Source organism: Heteronotia binoei, chromosome 10 (genome assembly GCF_032191835.1).
Source record: "Heteronotia binoei isolate CCM8104 ecotype False Entrance Well chromosome 10, APGP_CSIRO_Hbin_v1, whole genome shotgun sequence".
Classification (NCBI taxonomy): domain Eukaryota; kingdom Metazoa; phylum Chordata; class Lepidosauria; order Squamata; family Gekkonidae; genus Heteronotia; species Heteronotia binoei.
The window spans coordinates 22,748,514-22,771,147 of NC_083232.1; the positions used below are offsets into that span (position 1 = coordinate 22,748,514).

The window sequence follows — 22,634 nt, forward strand, 5'->3', positions numbered from 1 at the left end:
CCTTTCAAATGCCTTCCCTCCATAGGAAATAATGAAGGATAGAGGCACCTTCTTTTGGGACTCATAGAATTGGACCCTCTGGTCCAATATTTTTGAAACTTGGAGGGTGCTTTGAGGAGAGGCACCAGATGGTATGCTGTAAAGTTGGTGCCTCTACCTCAAAAAACAGCCCCTCACGAGCCCCAGATTCCCGCGTATCAATTCTCCCTTATTCCCTATATGGAGATAATGGAGTGCCCGGCAGACACTTCCCTCTCACCTCCCTCCGCTTTCTGATGACCCTGATGTGGGGTGAGGGCCTCCAAAGCGGAGATCTCCTGCCCCCAACTGGGGATTGGCAACCCTATTTGTAACTGACACAGGTCATACAAACAGCACCGCCAGGAATTTGTTATAGCAGGGGAACTGAGCCACAAGTGGACCGGTTCATACCCCCGACGGCCAGGGGGCGCCGTTGGGAAGATCGCAGGTATCGGAGACCAGCTGGTTTCTCACATCTCATGCCACTTTGCTCTTCTCGCGAGAACGGCCGAAGCCGGAAGTCCGCATTCCCCTGCTTCCGCCTTTCCGAGTTCGGCAGAGAGCCGGACGAGCACGCTACCGCCATGGCGCTCTATAACTTCAAGAAGATTATGGTTGTCCCGTCCGCTAAGGTAAAGCCAAGCAGGAATCAGCCGCCGCCGCTTCCCGTTCCCCATTTTTTACCCCTTTTTGTGGGGCTGCGCTGTCTCCGTGGCAACAGTCCCTGGGGTGTCGGGGCCCACGTGGCAGAAGGAGAGGCTCTGTCCTCCTCTTTTGGCCGTGGCAGCTGCGGGACATTCTGCGGGATAAGCTGTTGGTTGCTTTTAACAGGCAAGACTTAGAAGGAGGAGCTCTGTGCAGCAGAGGAGCCTTTCCTGCTGCATTTCTGCCTGCTGGGGAGCTATTAATAGCCCTGGGGAGAGCTGTGGAGTCTTGTGAGCAAAAATTCTACTTTGTGAGCTACTGCATAAATAAGTGTGCTCTGGGGTCATCCACCCCAAGTGCACACACTGAATATATTCTCTTTTTCAGACCTTGACCTAGGTATGGCCCAGGCTAGCTTGATCTCATCAGATCTTGAAAGCTAAGTAGGGTCAGCCTTGGTTAGTATTTGGACAGGAGAGGCCACCAAGGAAGTCCAGGGTTGCAATGCATAGGCAGGCATTGGAAAACTATCTTCAGGTCTCTCGCTTTGAAAATCCCATGGGGTCACCATAAGTCAGCTGTGTCTTGATGACACTTCCCATCACTACTTGCTCTACACGAAGCTGGACTTGCCCAATACAGAATGCTTTGCCTGCATTGCCTACTGCAGTAGTTGATGGAACGTCTTGTTGTAGATGGTGTTATAGCAGAGAAGACGACTTTTTTTTTTTATATGCCCTTGAGTGCCAACAAGAATTTCAGGATTTATCTGTGAAGATGTGAGCGTGCCTTCAGACAGCAGTGGCGGTGGGGAGGGGGGAGGATGAGAATTGTGCATGACTACACACACTGGTTGCAGGCTGAGCTTCAGTGTCATATTTTGCATGCAGAAAATCTCAAACTCATTGCCTGACATACCCAATGAAAAAAGACCTTGTCCTTGGCTTAAGACTCTGATATCATTAGACCCAATCACAGTGGATGCTTTCATCAGCTTGAAATGCAGAGTGCCATAGGCTTTATCCCTGCTGTGTTTTACCTAAAAAAAAATCTCAGGTAGCTGGGAGGTGAAACATCTTGCAGCACTGCTGTCAACCAGAGGGCTCTATTGGCAGCCAATAAAAATGACATTGATATTTGTGCTCCTTTGTATGGACATGGATTGTCATGATCCAAAGCAGCTCTTACTGCAGTTAGGAGCTATATGTACTTCTGTTATCTGGGAACCATAACAGTTCTAGGCCTTATTTCTGAGTAAACTTGTTAATTAAAACTAGCTACGTGCAACACATTTTTGGGGATTAATTCTTCAGAACAAGGACAGTAACCCTGCCCAGTAAGTTTAACAAGGAAATGCTCTTCAGTGGAAAACAATTTTTGAAACCATTAAGATTCCAAGGAGATCTGATTGGATTTTTAAAGTACAATTGGTTTATTTGCAAACAACATGAAGTGATTGATCCAAGTGGGCAGCTGTGTTGGTCTGAAGCAGTAGAACAAAGTAGGAGTCAAGTATCACCTTTAAGACCAACAAAGTTTTATTCAGAATGTAAGCTTTTGTATGCATGCAGACTTCTTCAGACAAGGGGATGGGGTATGAAGTGATTATTCTGTCAAATGAAGGTTGCATATTTTCACCATATACACTGAGCTTGTGTCTTGACTCCACTGTAGAAGACTAGCAATGCACTCAGACCTAGAATGTTTGTGTTCGTTCTCTCTCTCTCTCTCTCTCTCTCTGCCTTTCTAAAAAGATGTATACAAGAAGAAATTGCTCAGCTGCTCTGGGAAGGAGAAATTATTCAGTTTGCAAGAGCTGCTGAAGGACAATTAGGAAACATAAATTTGGAGTTGTGGTATACAACAGAGAGAGACCCAGACTGATAGATACTAGTTGGGTTTGAACGGCTGATAGCTCAAGAGGCATTGAAGAGGCGAGACTTATTTTGTACTCTCAGGATATCTCCAGTCATCAGTGAAAATGTCTGAAGAAAATGAAACAGGAAAATTAGCAGATGCCTTTGATAAGTTTTCATATGTGCATAATATTGTATATAATTTTTTCAAGTGGCAGTTTATACTACTACTTGCGTCTGTTCATTTTTTAATGCTGCATAGAAGAAGATAACAGCTACATTCATTTTTGGCTTTAGTGTTTTGGGGCAGTTGTGCAGTGTAAACAGTTGTGGGCTCTAGATCTGCAGCTGCTGTTCCTTATTTTATGTGATTATACTTGATGATCATCTCCACTGCAAACAGATAACTTTGCTCTAATGGTTCAGCATCACAAATTGTCCTGTCACAGCCAACCTCTTTGCTAACTGTCCACTACTACAGATATTCATTTTTGATCCTTGGTACGATGACTTTGAAACTGTTATGTCTCTGTGCATTTTTGTCCTCCTTCCAAGAGGTTCAGGATAGCATATATGGTTCCCCCCCAGTTTACCCTTACAACAGCTCTTTGAGGTGGGTCAGGCTGAGAGAACATAACTGTTGCAAGGTCACCAAGTGAATTTCGTGGCAGAGTATAGACTTGAAACCCAGGCCTTCCAGATCCTAGTAGAATGCTTTAAGTACTACACCACACCGCTGTTTCTTTAAAACAATATACATGCTGTTTTGCAACAACTGAGTCTGGCCCTGTTGGTAGACCTGATGACACCTGGTTTTTGGCCACTGTGTGGCACAGAGTGTTGGACTGCATGGGCCTTTGGCCTGATCCAATGTGGCTTCTCTTATGTTCCTATGAGTCTCTTCTGATTACTCTTTTTTCTTTAACTACAGGACTTCATAGATTTGACGTTGTCCAAGACACAGCGAAAGACTCCTACTGTCATTCATAAACATTATCAAATTCACCGCATCCGTCAGTTCTACATGAGGAAAGTGAAATACACTCAGCAAAATTACCACGACAGACTCACCCAAATCATAACCGATTTCCCCAAGCTAGATGTAAGTGGAAGGGGTGTGTGTGTTACTTTATGCCCAGTTATATTTTGCAGTGTATGTTACCAGACGAGTTTGTGTAACTATCTTGCTTACAGATTCAGTGAGTACATTTTAATATATGTTGATCATTTTTAAGTGAAACGTTGACAACTTTAACTACAGTGAAAAGTATGTTGTAGAAGGATATTTACTTGCTGATAAATCTGCCAGTTTCACTGCATTAGTGACTATTTGACTATTGTACTGTATAAAGGTTACTCTTTATCTAGGAAAAGGCAATGAGTATTTGATTAATTCTGTTTTTAGTATTTTTTCCCCTCAGTGACATTGTCTTAATTGCTTCTTTCATTTTAGAACCTGTTGTATTTTTTATTTATTATTTCATTATGCCATTAAAGATCTCAAACTTGATTTACATAATTGTTTTAATATTATTGTGAAATGCCTCTTCTCAAGAAGAACAAGATGCTCTGATATACATAATTGTTCTAATATTATTGCTAAATGCCTCTTCTCAAGAAGAACAAGATGCTCTGTAGGATTTCTTGTGCAATTCACATTTGGATGTAAAATCTTTAACCTAGCTTTGTAGCAGTGCTCAAGCAAGGTAAATATAGTAATCTCTTTTAAAGGCCTATTATTTAGGCCATAAAAATGCTTTATTTAGGCTATAAAATGCTTTGTTCGAATACGTACAACATCAGTAAGGAGACAACATCAATAAGGGAGGGAGTGTGCATACTTTGGAGAGCTCTTTCCCAATGCAATGTTCCTTGGAGCTTAGACACTTGTATAATTACTGTAGCAGCCTGGGCTGATGCAATGGAAGAGGTCATAATTTTCATTGACTTATTTATTTGCTGTCCTTTGGAACCTGCTTGGTTGAATTATTTTTATGTGGAACAGCTCAGTCTGCGTAGCACTTAGACAAGTAGAGCATTAGATGGAGCAAGTCTTTATGAAAAGTTCGGAGCCAGAATGAGCAAACAGATCTTGTTTTGTGGAACTCAGTGTGGACACAGTGTTCCTGTTTTTCTTTGCCAGCATTTAAAAGGTCACATGATTGTGGTAGTTTAGTGGAATTTTTGACTTTGACTGCCGCCTCCCTGCAAGGTCACAAACTCAGGTTTGAACACCCCCCCCCTCCTGTTCAAAAAAACTTTACTTTTTGATGTGGGAAGATGCTATTTGGAGGAGGAAACAGTTTCCTTTAGACTTCTAGAAGTCTTTTAAATGGTCTTTGAATCCTGGCATCGTTTCTTTGTAGAGGCTAAACTACTAGAAAGCCTGAATCTTTCTGGGAGAAACGAAAAAAAAAGTTTTATATTCTGGGTTTTTTTTCCAGGACATTCATCCATTTTATGCAGATCTGATGAACGTTCTTTACGACAAAGATCATTACAAGCTGGCTTTGGGGCAAATTAATATCGCCAAAAATCTGGTTGACAAGTAAGTTGTATTCATGTTTTGTTTATATGCAGGGATCATTTTGTAGAAAAAGAGATGCCGGAGCTCATTAGCACAACTCACTTGCATCTGCCACACACCTCTGACTTCACCAGAAGGTGCACTAAATTCTATCAGCTCAGCATCTACCTTAAAATGCTTCTTGAGTTATAGCTGTCATAATGAAACCCTGCTCCCATCATACTTTCTCCTATGGGGCCATGATGGCATGATGAAGATTTTCATCTGTCTGCTTTATATGTTTTGGTTATTTTCCATTTTTTTGTGGGGAGAAATATTAAAAAAGTCATCAAAACATAAAGTTCAGCAAAATTCTCACAGGGAGGTTGAAAAATGGAGCCCAAAAGGGAGTATTTGGGGGGGGGGGGGATAAGAAAGAAAGAGCACAATAAAATTTAGAGGTTTCACAGCGCTGAAGTACAGCCTTACAATATTACAAAGAAAAGTCCATCCTAATGAGCCACCCTCAGGGGTGGCCAAACTGTGGCTTCGAGAACACACCTATTCTGTGCTTTTGAAGCTCCTACCACCCGCTGGTTGGCTTGGAGAAGGAATTTGTCTGTTTAAATCACTTCTCCAAGCCATGCCAGCTGGCGGCTTGGACTGCATTTAAAGTTGCTTTCTTTCCACCTCCCTCCCCCATCTATTTGCCTTCCTTCCTTTCTTGCCGTTCTCAAACATCTGATGTTCATGCCTTGTGGCTCTCAGACATCTGATGTTTATTCTGTGTGGCTCTTATGTTAAGCAAGTTTGGCCACACCTGAGCACCTGGATGTAGACTCATTTTGTCAAAATCTTCCTCAGGAGTGTTCCTATATCTTTCAAAGTTACCAGCCTCTCATACAATTCAGTGTGTGTATTGGGAGCAAGCCAGTCACTGACTTCTCTAAACAGATGCAAAAGCCTTCTGGGTTTGGCTGGCAAAATGCTCTCTGCAGCCTCTTTATTTCCTTCAAATGTATTAGCATCCTGGAATAAACCATGATAATTCTAACAAGATACAACACAGAGCTGAATGAGAGTAAAGATATATTTTTAAAATTTTTAATTTTGAAGTCCGAGTCATTAAAGTAGTCCTTGGTGGGGAGGGCGGGTTATAAATCAACATAAACAAACGTAAACATAGTCCTAGACAGTACTGAGCTACAAGGACTGCCTTCTTTGTTTCAAGTAAGTAGGCTTCATGTGTTTTGGCTAGCATTTTGGGGTGTTATAGGCTTACGCTCCTTCATGATATAGAGGAATTTCAGCGTCTGCCTTACTCCTTTCTGTGCTTCCATACTTCTCTTCCTGTTCGTACTTCAAAAGCCCCAGCCCTGTGTCCAGGTAATGGGGGTGGGACAAAGATGGGTAAAAATTTTCTTACAATCGGGATTCAGGTTTGTTTACTTTTCTGCAATGCAGCGTTGCCAAAGATTATGTTCGGTTGATGAAGTATGGCGATTCACTTTACCGATGCAAGCAACTGAAGCGGGCAGCCCTCGGTCGAATGTGTACAATCATCAAAAGACAGAAGCAGAGTCTGGAGTACTTAGAACAAGGTGGTGTATCTCAGAGGTAGTAGCGGGACAGGCATGATGAGAAAGGCAATTAATCTGTCTAAAGGGATATAAGAACATAAGAAGAGTCTTTCTAGATCAGACCAGTGGTCCGTCTTGTCCAGCATCCTGTCTCACACAGTGGCCAACCAGTGCCTCTGGAGGGCCATCAACAGGGCAGAGTGGCTGAGGCCTTCTCCTGATGTTGTCTCCTGATGTAGCCATTGATAGACTCATCCTGCATGAATTGAATTCATTTTTAAAACTGTCTGTTCCCGTGGCCATTGCTACATCCTCTGGCAGCAAGTTCCACATTTTAATCACTCTCTGTGTTAAAATAGTATTTCCTTTTGTCTCTCTTGAACCTACCGCCCGCCAGTTTCATTGGGTTCCCTCAAGTTCTAGTATTTTGGGAGAAGGAGAAAATTTTCTCTTTGTTAATTCTCTTCACCCCGATTTTATAAACCTCTTATCATATTCCTCCCTCAGTAGCCTATTTTCTAAACTGAAAAATCTCAGGCTGTGATCGCACATCCTAAATAATAGTTTCAATCCACTTCCAGTGCACTTTCCAACTGGATATTGCCAATTCACACAGTAAAATGCAGTTGGAAAGTGGATCGAAACTGCATTATTTAGCATGTGCGATCACAGCCTATGATTCTTCAGCCTTTCCTCATAGGGGAGGTGCTCCAACCCCCTCATCATCTTGGTTGCCCTCCTCTGTACTTTTCCAGCTCTGCAGTGTGCTTTTTGAGAGATGACAGCAGGAATGCTACACAGTGTTCCGAATGTCACCTGATGTGGTCACAGTTGGTCATAGATGAACTTCCTGATGAGCTTCAGTTTTCCAGCCAAGCCGCTTCATAACATCTGTTATGAAGGAAGCAGGAGAATAGACTGTCCCCATCACCTCAGCTACTGCTTTTACTGATATGAACAGGGAGGGTAGCTAGGATGCGGCTGGGTGCCCATGTATATAATTGATTCTGCTTTTAAATTTAGATTTTCAGATTAATTACATTTTCCCCTGCGGTTCTGGGCATAAGGTAGGAAAACACAAAGATTGTGTTTGGGTGGCCGTTAAGAGCCAAGGAAACACTGAGCAGGAGCTAAGGCATTGGGGCCATAGACCTGTGCAGGTTTCTGAAGCCTCCATCAGCACCTCCTGATGCTTTCCCTGACCCTGAAAGTTAGAAAGTACCATCTAAAAAGATGAAAGTCAAGAGTCTCGGGGTAACGGACTTCATTTTTCTTGGGAAAACTTCTAACAAGGTTAGATGCATAACATATTTTGTAATACTGCTTAGTATATTAGGTCTGTATTTTTTATCTACTCTGTTTATTGTTGCTGCTAGGTATCTCTTTTGGGGTGCAGTGGTTAAGTGTGTAGACTCTTATCTCGAAGAACCGGGTTTAATTCTCCACTTGCACCTGCTGGAATGGCCTTGGGTCAGCCATAGCTCTCGCAGGAGTTGTCCTTGAAAGGGCAGCTGCTGTGAGAGCCCTCTCAGCCCCACCCACCTCACGGGGGGGAGAAGATATAGGAGATTGTCAGCCGTTCTGAGTCTCTGATTCAGAGAGAAGGGTGGGGTATAAATCTGCAGTCTTCTTTATTGCTGCTCTGACCTGGATGGTCCCGGCTGTCCTGATCTCTTCATATCTTGGGAGTTAAGGAGGGTCGGCACTGGTTAGTATTTGGATGGGAGATCAGAAAGTCAGTCGAGGGTCTTTATGCAGAGGCAAGCAATGGGCTGCACTTCTATTTGTCTCTTGCATTGGAAACCCTATGGGGTTGCTGTAAGTCAGCTGTGACTTGATAGCCCATTCATTTTTTTATGTAGCCCATATTTAAGTTCTTTCTTTGGGTCAACTTTTACTTTGGAAAGGGATCAGGGGGGGGAAAAGTTGTAGCCTGCTTTGCCAGTATATTACCCTACATTTTATGCTGTTCCAAGTTGACTTGCCTGATGCCTTGTGTCAAAGATCGCTTTTGATTCTTTGTCTCCCTTTAAACCTCTTCTTCGGTGAAAATTGGCGATGTTCTTTCTTTTTCCCCAGTGCGTCAGCATTTGTCTCGCTTGCCGACCATCGATCCAAACACCCGGACTCTTTTGTTGTGTGGGTACCCAAACGTGGGGAAGTCCAGCTTTATAAATAAGGTTGGTGGACTTTTAAGTATTGCTTTAGAGAAAAATCCATCATTTGGATTTAGCATGATCCTGCAGGGCTCCTGTTGCTTCTTGTTGCGTGACCAGTTTGCTTTGGATTTCTGAGCCGACAATTGGATTATAACAAAGACACCCTCGGATTATAGACACCAATTGGATTATAATAAAGACACCCTTGCCGAGAGAAAGAAATTAGCGGTTTTATCCTAAGAAGAGTTGAATCTTTCTAGGTCCATTAAAGTCAGTGGTCTTAGAAGAGTGTAACCAGGGCTGTAGCCAGGATTTTAAAAGTCAGGGGGCTTTTTAAAAAGTTGGAGGGCACCCTTTCTCATCCCACTGCAAGGTTTGGAGCTTCTCAGAAGCTTTCTGGGGTAGGGGCAAAAGCTGGAGCCTCTGAAAGCAGCCAAGTTGAGGCAGCCAACCCTAAAACTTTGGAGTCAAGAAGGGACTGCACCTTGCAGGGTTTTTTCCCTTCCATCTCCCTTTCTTCCAGCCCATTCCACAAGGCTTCCTCTGCCTCCTGCTCCTCTGCCTCCCTCCTCTTCGCCTGCTGCTTTGGCTGTTTCAGTGCACTGTGCCCTGCTCAGCTCTCCCGGCTCCGGCTGCTGCTCATGATAAAAAAAATGGCTGCACCCTGAAGAGCCCCCTGAAGTCAGGGGCAGTGCCCCTACAGGCCCCGCTGTGGCTACGGGACTGGGTGTAACTCTGCTTAGGAGCTCACTGTAGTCACTCGGCCCTGAGAAAAGTATTCTCATTTATACTGTGTTGGTTTATAAGCATTTGTTATGTAAGATGGAGTTCAGTGTGGATTGTAATACTTGCTCTTAATATTACGTGAACACGCGAAGCTGCCTGATACTGAACCAGATCGTTGGTCTGCTCAGACTGGCAGCAGCTCTCCAGGGTCTCTGGCTGAGGGGTTCCCATCATCTGCTGCCTGATTCTTTTAACTGGAGATGCTGTGGGTTGAACCTGCAAAACAGGTTCACGTGCAAAAAGAGTGTGCTGCCACTGAGCCATGGTGTCAAGCTCCTGCATATATCTTTCCCTTAGAAGCTGAATTGTGGTATTTACTACTTAATAGCCAGGGCCATCTGGCTAGGGGATGTTTAGATTCTCATGGAACACTGTTGTGTCTCACGAGTGTGAGAATGAATGCTCTAGTAACTTCAAAAGTCTTTTTGATATGCAGCTAGATCCAAGTGGGCAGCAGTATTGGTCTAAAGTAGTAGAACAAAATAGGAGTCGATTGCACCTTTAAGACCAGCTTAGTTTTATTCGGAACGTAAGCTTTCGTGTGCATGCCCACTTCTTCAGACGAGGAATGAGGTACAGTAAGCAGAGCCACATACAGCTGGTGGGGTTTGGAATGCAAAGCGGTACAAAGTTAAAATCCAAAAGCAGAATAGTAAAATTAACCAATTCAGAAAACCTTTGATCTGGGTTGCATTAGTGTGGGAAACCATAAAACAGAAACATGTCAAAATGTGAGGATGCCTGTTAATTATTCTATTGCTAATAAACCTGGGTCAAAATGAAGGAAAGAAATAAGTGGCTCTGCTTACCTCATTCCTCGTCTGAAGAAGTGTGCATGCACACGTTCCGAATAAACTAAGTTGGTCTTTGATATGCAATTCTTCCTTTGTTGTTTATTGTAGTAACATTTGACCCTTAAGGTAGAAGTTCCCTCCAAATAATAACAGCTGTGAACCCCCATTATATATCTCTGTATCTGCTTTGGTTCTTCAGTTCTTTCAGTAACCTGTCTTGTAAGTATCTCTTACAAGTGATTTTGTTTATTTCAAATGAATATTTGAAATAAACAAAGGATATAGTTATTGGGACTATCGGTGCTTGACACACAGCTCCTCTCATTTGACAAGGTAATAATCAAGGAAGCAAACAGCTATTCTAAGGTGCTTTCCCCCCTCTTTTTAAGGTAACAAGAGCAGATGTGGAAGTGCAGCCCTATGCATTCACGACAAAGTCTCTCTTTGTGGGGCACATGGACTACAAGTATCTGCGGTGGCAAGTAAGGTTCTCTCCCTTATTTAATACAATCCTGTTATGTTATTGGGGTTGGGGTGTATGTACTGTGCTGGTTGCTTTCAGCCGTCAGGATTTGAAATTTGCACCAGGGATGGCATTTGCATGCAAGCTTTACTTCTTTCGTAGGAAAAAGACGAGCTTCAAACTGGAAGCCCGTTATACAATTGGCTTCTTCCTTAAACTTCCAAAGCCCAACAGCTGGGTAGAATCGGCTGACCCGAGACAGCTTTCATGCAGGAATTTCTGCCTTTTCGCAGCCCTTGCCTGGCCCTGCCCACACCCAGAGTCTCTGTCATGTGAGTCTCCTGGTAATACCTCTAGGTCAGCTGACCTGCATGGCTCTTGATGTGTATCTCAGTATTGTCTAAATAAGGTTCTGTTAGATAACTGTGGCTTGATGGTTTATTTTTCAGTGGTTATGGGGTTGGGACTCATGCAGTTGGTCCACCCTTGTACAACTGTTATCTTACGAGGTTTTGTACTCCCTTAGCGTTCTATTAGCTCTGTCCAAAAGCATGAGTTTCGCCAGTAGAACCACCAAGGAGGCCCTGTCCAAATGTGCAGGTGAAGGTCAGTTGAGAGCAGCCTGGAGGCCTTGAAGAGCCAGATGGATCAGGTTGCTGGCTGCAAATCTTTCAGAGTGAAAGGGATTATAGCTAGCCCACTGATACTCCATTCCTGTGTGCTCTTTAAACTCAGAAGTAAGTCCCACCAAGTTCAGTGGGACTTAACTCCTGTCAAATTGGCTTCGTAAAGAATTTCAGTACCATAAGGCAGGGGTGTCATTTGTTATGAGGGCCGGATCAGACATAAATAAGACTTTGTCGGGCTGGGCCATACGTGTACTTATTTAAGATTAGGTAGCAGAAATATAAACTTTATAAAGGAAACAGACAAACACAAAGATTTTTTTTAAAAAAATTAAAATAAAACATGCTTAAAAGATAGAGGGAGAAAGAATCAGGCGACAGCCAGCTGCTCAGGGGCCTGATTTGGCCCTCGGGCTGCATGTTTGACACCCCTGCCATAGGAGCATGGATTTAGCTGAAGGTATTTTTGGTTATCAGTTCCATGAAATTCCATTTTAGCCTTTTAACCATGGCTAATATTATTGGAAAAGTTTAGAAGAAACATCAGTTGCCTTATAGGATATTAAATACAGTTTATCACCTTATTCTTATTATTCTGTTACTCTCTGGGGCCTCAGGCAGAGATTTTTCTTCAGTCTTCTGCTGCCTGAAATTCTTTTAGAGTAAAAGTGTTGGGGATTGAACCTGTGGCCTTCTGCATTCAGAGCATGTGCTCTTCCACTGAGCAGTGGCCTTTTCACGATTAAGAGAATGTGAACGTGAATGTTGTGTGCCTGTTTGCCGTAACAGTTTGGTATAGCTGTTAAGGGCGTGGACTCTTATCTGGGAGAACTGGGTTTGATTCCCCACTCCTCCACTTGCAGCTGCTGGAATGGTCTTGGGTCAGCCATAGCTCTGGCAGAGGTTGTCCTTGAAAGGGCAGCTGCTGTGAGAGCCCTCTCAGCCCCACCCACCTCACAGGGTGTCTGTTGTGGGGGGAGAAGATGTAGGAGATTGTGAGCTGCTCTGAGTCTCTGATTCAGAGAGAAGGGCGGGGTATGAATCTGCAGTCGTCGTCTTCAGACGGAGAGGCATTTATCCTTAAAAATTGATTCTGCCTTTTTAAAAACCTGTGAGACAAAAGATCTGATCTTGAGTCCCTGGTCCTTCTGTCTAGGTAGTGGATACGCCAGGTATTTTGGATCACCCTCTGGAAGAGAGAAACACCATTGAGATGCAAGCAATAACAGCTCTTGCTCACCTTCGCTCCGCCGTGCTGTACGTCATGGATATATCGGAACAGTGTGGGCACAGCCTGGAGGAGCAGCTCGAACTCTTTAAGAACATTAAGCCCCTGTTTGCTAACAAGGTAGGGCTAGGACGATAGGGCCTCAGTTGGAGCTTGCTTGTAAATCTAAGCAGCAAATTCAGCTTAACGTGTGTTGTTGCTTTCCTTTTAGCCTCTTCTAATTGTTGCAAATAAGTGTGACGTGAAGAGGATTTCCGAGCTTGATGAGGAAAACCAGGTAGGAAGCTTTTACGAGGAGACGGTGTGTTTGTGTAACATGCATAAACTGGTAAATGCAGCTTGTGTTCTGCATGGGTGGAGACATTTGTGACCATTGCAGATTTCTTCCACTCTCAGGCCAGGAGCAATGCAAGCATAGCAGCATGTACCACGCTCAGACCGCAAGTGTGTCTTTGGCTGCAGTTCTTTTCTTTCACTTGCCAGTTTTTCACTTCTGATGAAAAACAACAATGGTCTCACTATAATGGGGGTATTGTAAGGTTTGTGTCCCAAATTCTGATCATAATGTGGGGGACTTCTGTAGTTCTGGATTATGTGTACCAAGTCTCGGTTTTCTGACTATTTTGGAAGTCTTCCCAAAAAAGTTCACCAACTTTCTTGATTAGAGAAGCTCATTCATTCTTCTCTTTCCCCACTGAATTCCATACATGAACATTGGCAGGCACGGAGCTCCTACATTGGTCAGTAGATGTATGTACAGCTTACCTCCTGATAGTTGCTGTATTTATAGATTATCCATAATACTGGTATTATTTCTGTTCCTTAGGCACGAGTGACAGAAAATGCTTTTGTTGTAAAAATTGGAACAGCTGTTCCTTTAATTCTCATTTCTCCATGCCCCGCTCTAGAAAATGTTTGCGGATTTAGAAGCAGATGGATTTCCCGTAATAGAGACAAGCACCCTCACCGAGGAAGGAGTGATTCATGTTAAAACTGAAGTGAGTAAGTTCTCTTGCTTGTATGAAATGCATTTTAAACATGCTGTTTGGGTAGGAACCTGAGGGCCCCTTCCGCTTATGGGGTCTGCCATGCTCAGGAATTTTCATGCCTCTTACACAATGTGTGGAAACAACTGTGTAGAGCCAAGGAGTTGGAGGAACGGTGTCATCGAATCCAACCTATTCTGTTTTGTATCTTTTACACCCTTGACCTGAATCATGTGTAAAATATTTGTGACATGTGGGTAAAGAAGGAAACAGATTCTTGGCTAAAGGCAAAATAATTATTGCATGGAACAGTTTTCCAGGCTCCTTAGGAGAACTAATGGAGGTAGCTCCAGTTTCCTTGTGGTTGAACCTCTGTGGCTTGCTCAGCCGACTGACAAACACAACCATTTTGACAAGTGAGTGTGACTTCCAGGCTGACTCAGGAAATTGTTCTGCAAGAGTGTTGTCTTCCGCTGCCTCTGATGTTGTGTGGTTAATCCCAGACACGTGTTTTAAGAAGTCCAGATAGTTGGGGAGAGGGATTTATTTTATTCACTTCTTTTATACTCCACCTTCCTCCCCAGTGGGGAATCCCAGCAGCTTACGTTGTTCTCCTTTTATCTTCAGAGCAACCTGGTTAGGTAGGCTGGGCTGGTTGCATGTGACTGGCCCGCCCTACAGGTCACCCAACTAGCTTCCATGTCAGAGTGGGGGAGGGAACCTGGGGTCTCCCAGATCCTAATCTGACACTTGAACCACTAAACTTGCTGGGGAACTTTGGGCCAGTTATTCTCTCAGCCTAACCTATCTCACAGGGTTGTTATGAGAATAAAATGCGGTGGGGGAGGAAACGATGTAAGGTGCTTTTGAGTCCCTGTTGGGGAGAAAAGTGGGGCGCAGATGGATTAAACCTCAGTGGCTCTAAGAATAATGTTCTTACACAGGAACCTGCATGCTCTTTAAAAAATTTTAAATTTGCCATCAAGTCAAGCTAGTTTTTGGCTACCCCTAGTGGGACTTGAAGGCAAGGGACATTCAGAGGTGGCCTGTCATTGCCTGCCTCCGCATCATGACCCTGGTATTCCTTGGAGGTCGCCCATCCAAATACTAGTCAGGGCTGGCCCTGCTTAGCTTCCATGATTTGAGGAGATCAGGCTTCTGAGGTCAGGGCAGATGGCGGCATACTCTTGTCCCTCTTCCATCGTTCTGTAGAAGCATGTCTGAAGTAAAATTGAGGCAGTGATGGTCAAGAGGGTGGGAGTACTCTGGTGTTCATAGCTCTTCCTCTCCCCAAAAAAAGAAATTCACCTCATTCTCACTGTTAATCACAATGTCGCATTATATCTGCACCGGCGCTAATGATAACCATAATTAGTTTGAGACCAGGGTTGAAGCTCTTTTGGTTAGCGTCAGGGGTTTTTTTAATAGAAAAAGCCCAGCAGGAACTCATTTGCATATTAGGCCACACCCCTGACACCAAGTTAGCTGGAACTGTGTTCTTGCTCAAAAGAAGATCCTGGTTAGCATTGGCCTTGGTGCCTGCAGAACTTGACACCCTGGGCAGTGCTGAGAAGAAACTAGATTGTGGGAAGCTGCACAGGTTGGTGAAAGGAGGGATGGGAGTCTGTCCCTGAACTTGTAAAAGCTCAGCAAACAGGATAGCTGCATGGAGTAGCCAGTATTTGTTTGCATGCTGTTGAAATTAATATGTCATACGCTTGCAGGCCTGTGACCGATTGCTGGCCCATCGTGTTGAAACCAAAATGAAAGGCAACAAGGTGAATGATATCTTGAATAGGCTTCATCTCGCTCTCCCAGCCAAAAGAGACAACAAGGTGGGTTTTGTGTTGTTATTTTAATTTTTTAAATTGTGAAATAGATACATAAGCAATATTTTCCCTCACTTCTTTGCAAAATGCCATGATGACTTAGCAACATGTAGTTGTTGGTCCTTATGGTGACAAATAAAGAGAATCCCGAGTACTTAAAACAGTATTCTGGGTTCCTTGACCTTATGTTGATTTTTATGCTTTTTGTCTTAGGAAAGGCCCCCTTTTATTCCGGAGGGGGCCTTGCTGCGCAAAAAACGCATGGAGGTCGATGAGCCTAAAAAGAAACTGGTAAGCATGTCTTGAAAAGTTTCTCTTCCTTTGGATATGGGGCAAAAGTCCAACATTGTTATGAACCCTAGAAGTAATGCCTCTAGTAATGATGTGTTGCTTATTTGCAGGAGAAAGATGTAGAAATGGAACTGGGAGATGACTACATTTTGGATCTTAAGAGTAAGTGTTAATATTAATCCCAGCATTGTTAGCGTGTGATGTCTCAGAGTGGAACAGTTCAAGCAAAACAAAAACAGAACGACACTCTGAACATTTTGATCTGTGCATCCCTCTTGCTGCTGTACTGGATAAATTTGTTTTCCTTTTTCTAGTTTTGATGGTGTGTTTTATGATTCATATTTACATGGGTTGTTTTGTAGAAAAACAGGTGGTGGAGCTCATTAGCATAACTCAATAGCATATGCTGGCCCCCCACCAGCCAAAAGTAACCCGACGCAAGAAAGGAGAGCCCCGGGTGAGTGAGGCCTGCTTGGGCTGGCTAGAGATCCAGCCAGCCCAAATAGGTCTCACTCACCTGGGGCTCTCCTTGGCTGCCTCCCCACAGTCAAAAGGCCAGCAAGCCACCAACCACCCCAAATCACATAAGTGGAGAAAGGATGGTGTTGGCTTCTCCAGGGGTTAATGAGGGCTGCTGGGGGTGTGGCAAAGTTCCTGGTGGCTGGCTGGCTGCTCACTCTCCTAATCCAGGGATTGTTATGCAGCTGCACCTACTATTCAGTGGACAAGGTAGGTTGGTGGGGAAGAGGAGGGGGGCATCAGAAAGGTTCAGGAGCTGCACTCCTGTGAGCTCCTGCTGAATTCAGGGCTTGGATGTTTATATTTTAAAGCCACACCAATACATTGTGCCCCATTCCTTATTGGGTTTTCAGGGACAGTAGAGAGTTCTTTATTCATCATGAAACTGCGCCCTATGCCCTTTTTGAAGACTTTTGGAGATATTTTTGTTTAAAGACCTTATATAATACTTTACATCACCCTGAAATCAGGAGGGACTGCTGGTCAAAAGAAACAAGGGATCAGATAGTACGTAACCTATGCTTAAAGGATGTAGGTTTTTCCTCTTGTTGTTCTGACAGTCACTGATGGGGCTCTTAAGCTGGACTAGAATTCCTTTATTTTCATTCCTTTTGCTCTAGAATACTGGGATCTAAGGAATCCATTGGAAAAATATGATAAGATACCAGAAATCTGGGAAGGTCATAACATAGCTGACTACGTTGACCCAGACATCATGAAGGTAAGCATTGTGTCATCACCATGGTACTTAGACGTGTGGAGAGTTTGAGTTGAAACAAGAATGTTTGGGACTTTCTGTGTCTCCTTACACTGTTCATCACCGAGGAGGAGGATGAATGGAAAGCGCTGGATGGCTGACTGGTTAAAAGTGTTTCCAAATTTTCTTTCCTAAAGGTTGTGGTCTCACTGCTCATTGAATCAAAAAGCAGCAGCTAAGTTGATTTGTTACATTAATATCCTCCTCTCTTTCCAACAGTAAAGTCCTCAAAGCAACTTATAGTTTTACAGTACAGTCTTACTTATTTCTTTCTTCTCCCTTCCCGTTCTCAGTTTGTAACTCCACTGCTGGGTTGATTCGTTTTGCCTCTTCTTCATGTCTTGAGAGATAAACAGGGAAGGGCTGTGGCTCAGTGGCGGAGCATCTGCTTGGTATGCAGAAGGTCCCAAGTTCAAGCCCTGGCATCTCGTTAAAGAGGACCAGGCAGTAGGTGATATCAAAGACCTCTACCTGAGACCTTGGAGAACCATTGCCAGTCAGAGTAGACAATCTATGAATACTGTCCAGAGTACTGTTGAAATGTCAGCTTGCTGACTTAAAATAAAAACTAGAATCGATGACTGAGCTTTGCCTGATCATCTGTGGTGGTGCTGGTCTCTGCGAAGAATGAACGTCGGGGGATCCAACATACTAATAAATTTTGCCCAATCCCTTTAAAGAAATTGCAACAGCTGGAGAAAGAGGAGGAACTCAGGCAGGCGGCCGGAGAATACGATAGTGATTCAGAGAGTGAAGATGAGGAAATGGCGGGAATCAGGCAGCTGGCACAACAGATCCGTGAGAAGAAAAAGCTGAAGATATTGGAGTCCAAGGAGAAAGATACACACGGGCCCAGGTTGCCGAGAACAGCTAAAAAGGCAAGTGGAAGAAACCTTGTGGTTTTAGTCAGGTATGATGGGTGTGATGGCAGTTAAGAAGTTAAATTCAATCCGCTCTTTCTCTTCCATGTACTTGATTTACTGCAGGTGTCATTGTCTCTCTCCCCCTCCCCCCCAGTATTAGAATTAAGATAGTGAAATAAGCAGAGGACAAAATGGATCAGACTTCTTGGTCTAGACATGATAGTCCTTTTCACTTTTCAGCCAAGCCTGTGCTGCCTCCACACTGGAGAAGCAATGTGTTTTGTTTATTCAGTCATGTTTCAGTCCCGCAGCATCTACAGTTAAAGGATCTCTGATGCCAGAGATTCAGGACAATCCTTTTCTGCTCAAGACCCTGGAGAGCCACAGCCAGTCAGCATGAACAGTACTGAGTTGTATGGAGTGACTCAAAGTCAGTGTTACGTATTTGCACATAGGAGAAATAGTATTTGAATTGTAGCCTCCTTAAGATTTTTCAGGTTGGAGCTCATCTTAATTGCAGGGACTACGTCCCCTTCAAGATGGCTTTAGTAATGTGCTTACGGTGGTTATTGCTGTAGTAATAGAAATATATTCTGCCTGCATTCTGCATTGGGGTACTGTGCGCCTAGTAAAAATACGTGGAGTTTACTGTGCATGGATTTTAGTGCATGTTGCATTAACGGGAGGGTGAAACGTGGCAGGTGGTCAGAATGCCTGTTGTCTGATCCATGTGCTTCTATGACTTCTCGTGCATTTTTTCACTGCAGTGCTTCTCATGAGGTTTTCATATTTAATTTCTAGTTCCTCAATCGTGCCACTATAGAAATGAAAAATCTATGGATAATGCAGTAAATAATGAGTTCCTTCTCACTGTAGGTTCAACGGAAGACGTTAGAGAAAGAGATGAGCGATCTTGGGGTGGACATGACAGACAAAAATGAAGTGAGTTATGTACTACTGTTTTTCAAATTGGTTTGGGTGTGCATTGCATTCATTATTTTAACAGGTCATTGTTCTGCCACTTCTTTTGGCTTCATGAAAAAGGGTAGTGTTAAGGGATTGAATTAATACAAGATACAGTGAGGAAACCATACCACTTGAATTCTCAGTCAAAATCCCTCATGTTTCAGGAATATTGTCCTTTAAAGCAAGACTTATCCTACCTTTAAAATATATATTGAGTTGGATCCAGCAGTCTGCCAGTGGAAACTGCTGATAGACGTGATTTGTTTCATGTTCCTCTTGACAGCGGATGATTCCTAAGGTTGCAGGACCCATTTGGAGAGGAAATAGTCCTTCCTGGTTCTTCTGTCAACAGAACCATTCTACTGCATCAGGGAGGAGGGTTTTGCTTGTGTTCCTCCCTCCTCACTAGAACAGTCCAGCCCACTGAGCTTATTAGTCCATGTAGGTCCCACAGCCCTGGGAATCAGCTTTTCTTGAGTCTGAAAGGACTGCTGGAAGGAGGGGAACATGAAATGGCCCATGATTGCTGCTGCAAACCTTTGTCAAAAGTGACATGCGTTAGCACAGCCTCTGGTCACTTGAGCATCTGAATAAGTGGTTTCAGGAACATACTAATAAACTAGCTGAATCAAAGCAAAGGTCCATCAAGTTCATCATTCCCAGTTCTTCTGGAAGACCCATGAGCTAGGTTGTGAAGGCTGCTGTCCCCTATCAAGTGGGACAAGAGATACAGATGAAGGGTTGATGGAGTCACTATAGCTGGTATTTGTTGTCAAGCTGGGGTTCTATGCTGAATAGCTGCGGGGGTGGGGAAGAGCTTCGAAATCCCTCTCCCTCCAGGATTCTCTAAACTCTGAAGGGCTTGTGCAACCTTTCTCCTTTTATTTAATAGACACTCAGCTATTCTCCACTTCTTTCTAAACTTTTGTTTAATTTCCAAGATCAGTAATATGTTAATGACATCAATAAAAGTTGCATCATATTAACATAATCATTGGTAGGAGAAATAAATACATAGGTATCAATACAGATTTAAAATCACAGAAAAATAAACCAATTCCAAATTATTAGACTGGAGTGATACACTTTAAATTAGAATTGTTTTCACTAAATTAGGTAACCAAAAAAGGATTATCTAAACCAGAAAGGTAAGCTATGAATGGGAACCAAACTGAGTCAAAGTTCGTACTATAAGAACCTGTTTCAGATTTATGAATATTAGGTGCTGTTTTAGCCATTACTGTTCTCCACTTTTCATTCTTTTTGAAACCTTTAGAGCTCATCATGCCATCTTTGAGGGATATTTGTGATGCCAGTTTGCTCTTACATGTGGCGATAGGTCTATCATTCCTGGGTTTGTCCAGTTCCCTTTTTAAAGTCATCCACGATGCTTGTTGCCACCTTCATTTCACAAGGTTCTTTCTCTGATCAGGCTCTTTGTGACTTTTCAGGCTCATTATGTGACCCAGGCGAGAAGATCCCGTAGTGTTACCCGTAAACGCAAACGGGAGGAGTCGGAACCACCCACATCTGTTGCCCGAAGTCGGAGCTCCTCCCGCACACCTCGTGATGTATCTGGGCTTCGAGATGCAAAGGTTTGCTTTGGCTTATTAACATAGTCAACTTTATAGTAATTTGTCTTAATCAAAAAACACAGTTTTGGGCTATTTTTATTAAATAGAAGTTTTAGGGTGCTATTTGAAAGCATTTTGAAGTAAACTCACTGAGTTCATGTGACTCTGTTATTTCGGGGGGCGGGGGAAGGAGGGGAAAACGGTTCTGTGGAACATAAATTGTTTGCTGTGCAAAGTTATGGCTTTGGCCTGAACAAATCCTAAGAAGTATTTTTAAAAAGTAACTGTCTCACCATTCTTCTTATAGTATTATATTTTCAGAGTGTATTTGCTTTGCTTTGGTGGGGAGACATTTTACTTACTTCAGAATAGAGAAGCAGAATTCACCTATAATTTGATATAGATGTACCAAGAGAGCTGTTGTGAAGCCTTTGATAGTGATTGGCTCAGATGTCTCCTCAAAATGAGAGGGGCAGAGAAGGCAGCAGACATGGGATGAAGTAAAAGAAACAGGGCTTGAGTGAAATGAGATAATCCACAGAAAGGAGAGGGGTGTGAGGTCAGGAGCTACAGAGCTGCATTGAGTTGTTGAGATTTTGTAAAGGCATAATTTTCTCTAGTGTGTCCAGATTCACATTTATTTCTGGAAATATTCTTTTAGCCAATCAAATCCACTGCGGGGGGAGACATCTGATAAGACTATTGTTCTAGAGCACTAAGTAATGGCTTACTACTTTCTGGGATGTGTGGGGGAAATAGTAGAAGATACTGGATTTATACCCTGCCCTTCACTCTGAATCTCAGAGTGGCCTACAATCTCCTTTGCCTTTCTCCCTCACAACAGACCCTGTGAGGTAGTTGGGGCTGAGAGCGCTCTCCCAGAAGCTGCCCTTTCAAGGGCAGCTGTGAGAGCTATGGCTGACACCCAAGGCCATTCCAGCAGTTGCAAGTGGAGGAATAGGGAATCAAACCTGGTTCTCCCAGATAAGAGTCCGGGCACTTAACCATTACACCAAACTGGCTTAAGTACAGAAACATGATTTCACTTGTGTGACTTTATATCTTTGTCTAGATGGTGAAGAAGACCAAGACCATGATGAAGAAAGCTCAGAAGAAAATGAATCGGTTGGGCAGGAAAGGCGAGGGAGACAGGCATGTGTTTGACCTTAAGCCCAAACATCTGTTTTCTGGCAAGAGGAAATCTGGTACAACACAGAGAAGATAAGTGGCTCATAGCGGACGATAAAAGAAACAGCCATCTGTTTTACTAATACACATTAAAAATCTAAGAAAACGTCTTGTGGAAATCTTTGAATTTTTGGTGATGTCGAGAAAGTCAATATGAGGATATAGAATTCTGTATTCCTAAGGGTGGTTAACAGTTTGCTTCCAGGATATGCCACATTCTCTCTCCATGGAATGCTTTGCGGGTTGACAGAGTTATTTAACTGCATTTCTGTGTCACAGAGGAGAGATGCCAGCTGTAGTAAAAGGCTGGTGCCTTGCACTTTGCTGTTTGAAATAGCATCATTGCTTTAATAAGGGATAGTAAAAACTTGTTGAATTGACAAGCAGCTCAGTGGCAGAGCACATGGTTTGTATGCAGAAGGCTTTAATTTTAATCTCTGCTAATTTCCAGTTTTGGCAGCAAGAGCTGGGAAAAACCACTGCCTGAGAGTTGACAGTTTTGTATGCAGCGGTTCTTTTAAACTGCATGGGAGAAACTAATTGAAGATAGGCTTGAAAGTGTATGGTCAGTAATGGAGGATTGAAGTGGTAGGAGCAGAATAAGCGACATAAAGAAGATGTAGCATTGTGCTCATGTTCTCAGGTTGCAGGGTTTACCTTGATGTGAAAGGTTGATTTTATCTACATCATGCAGTGAGGCAGACTATGTGAAGAGAGAGAGATACAAACCTGGCAGCACAAATCCTATCTGTTCTCTGGTAACTTTGACATGGACTTTCAATTCTAAGGGTGGCAGCCAGCCAGGAATCTGAGTTTTAAATCCCGTTTCTACTATTTTCATTGTTGGTCTTTGTTACTGACTCAGGGCTAAGTGAGATCTCATTAATGCTGAGAGGTGCCTCTTAATTTTATATTCTCCCCACTTGCTTGTGGAACCCAGCATGAGAGGGTGAGCTGCAAAAATTAAGAGAATAACTGAGGGGGTGGGGGCAAGCTC

The 22,634-nt window shown here is 43.3% G+C and overlaps 1 protein-coding gene across 1 annotated transcript; it reads left to right on the forward strand.

The window, feature by feature from the left end:
• Positions 1–533: 533 nt before the first annotated feature.
• On the forward strand, positions 534–21,743 carry GTPBP4 (GTP binding protein 4). The gene is made up of 17 exons (XM_060248095.1): positions 534–653; positions 3,454–3,624; positions 4,967–5,070; positions 6,493–6,629; positions 8,688–8,788; positions 10,737–10,829; positions 12,593–12,784; positions 12,876–12,941; positions 13,573–13,662; positions 15,375–15,485; positions 15,693–15,770; positions 15,881–15,932; positions 16,910–17,010; positions 17,727–17,924; positions 18,786–18,851; positions 20,327–20,470; positions 21,522–21,743. Exons 1-17 carry the CDS (start codon positions 606–608, stop codon positions 21,672–21,674), a joined length of 1,905 nt encoding a protein of 634 aa, XP_060104078.1. The 5' UTR covers positions 534–605; the 3' UTR covers positions 21,675–21,743.
• Positions 21,744–22,634: the final 891 nt, after the last annotated feature.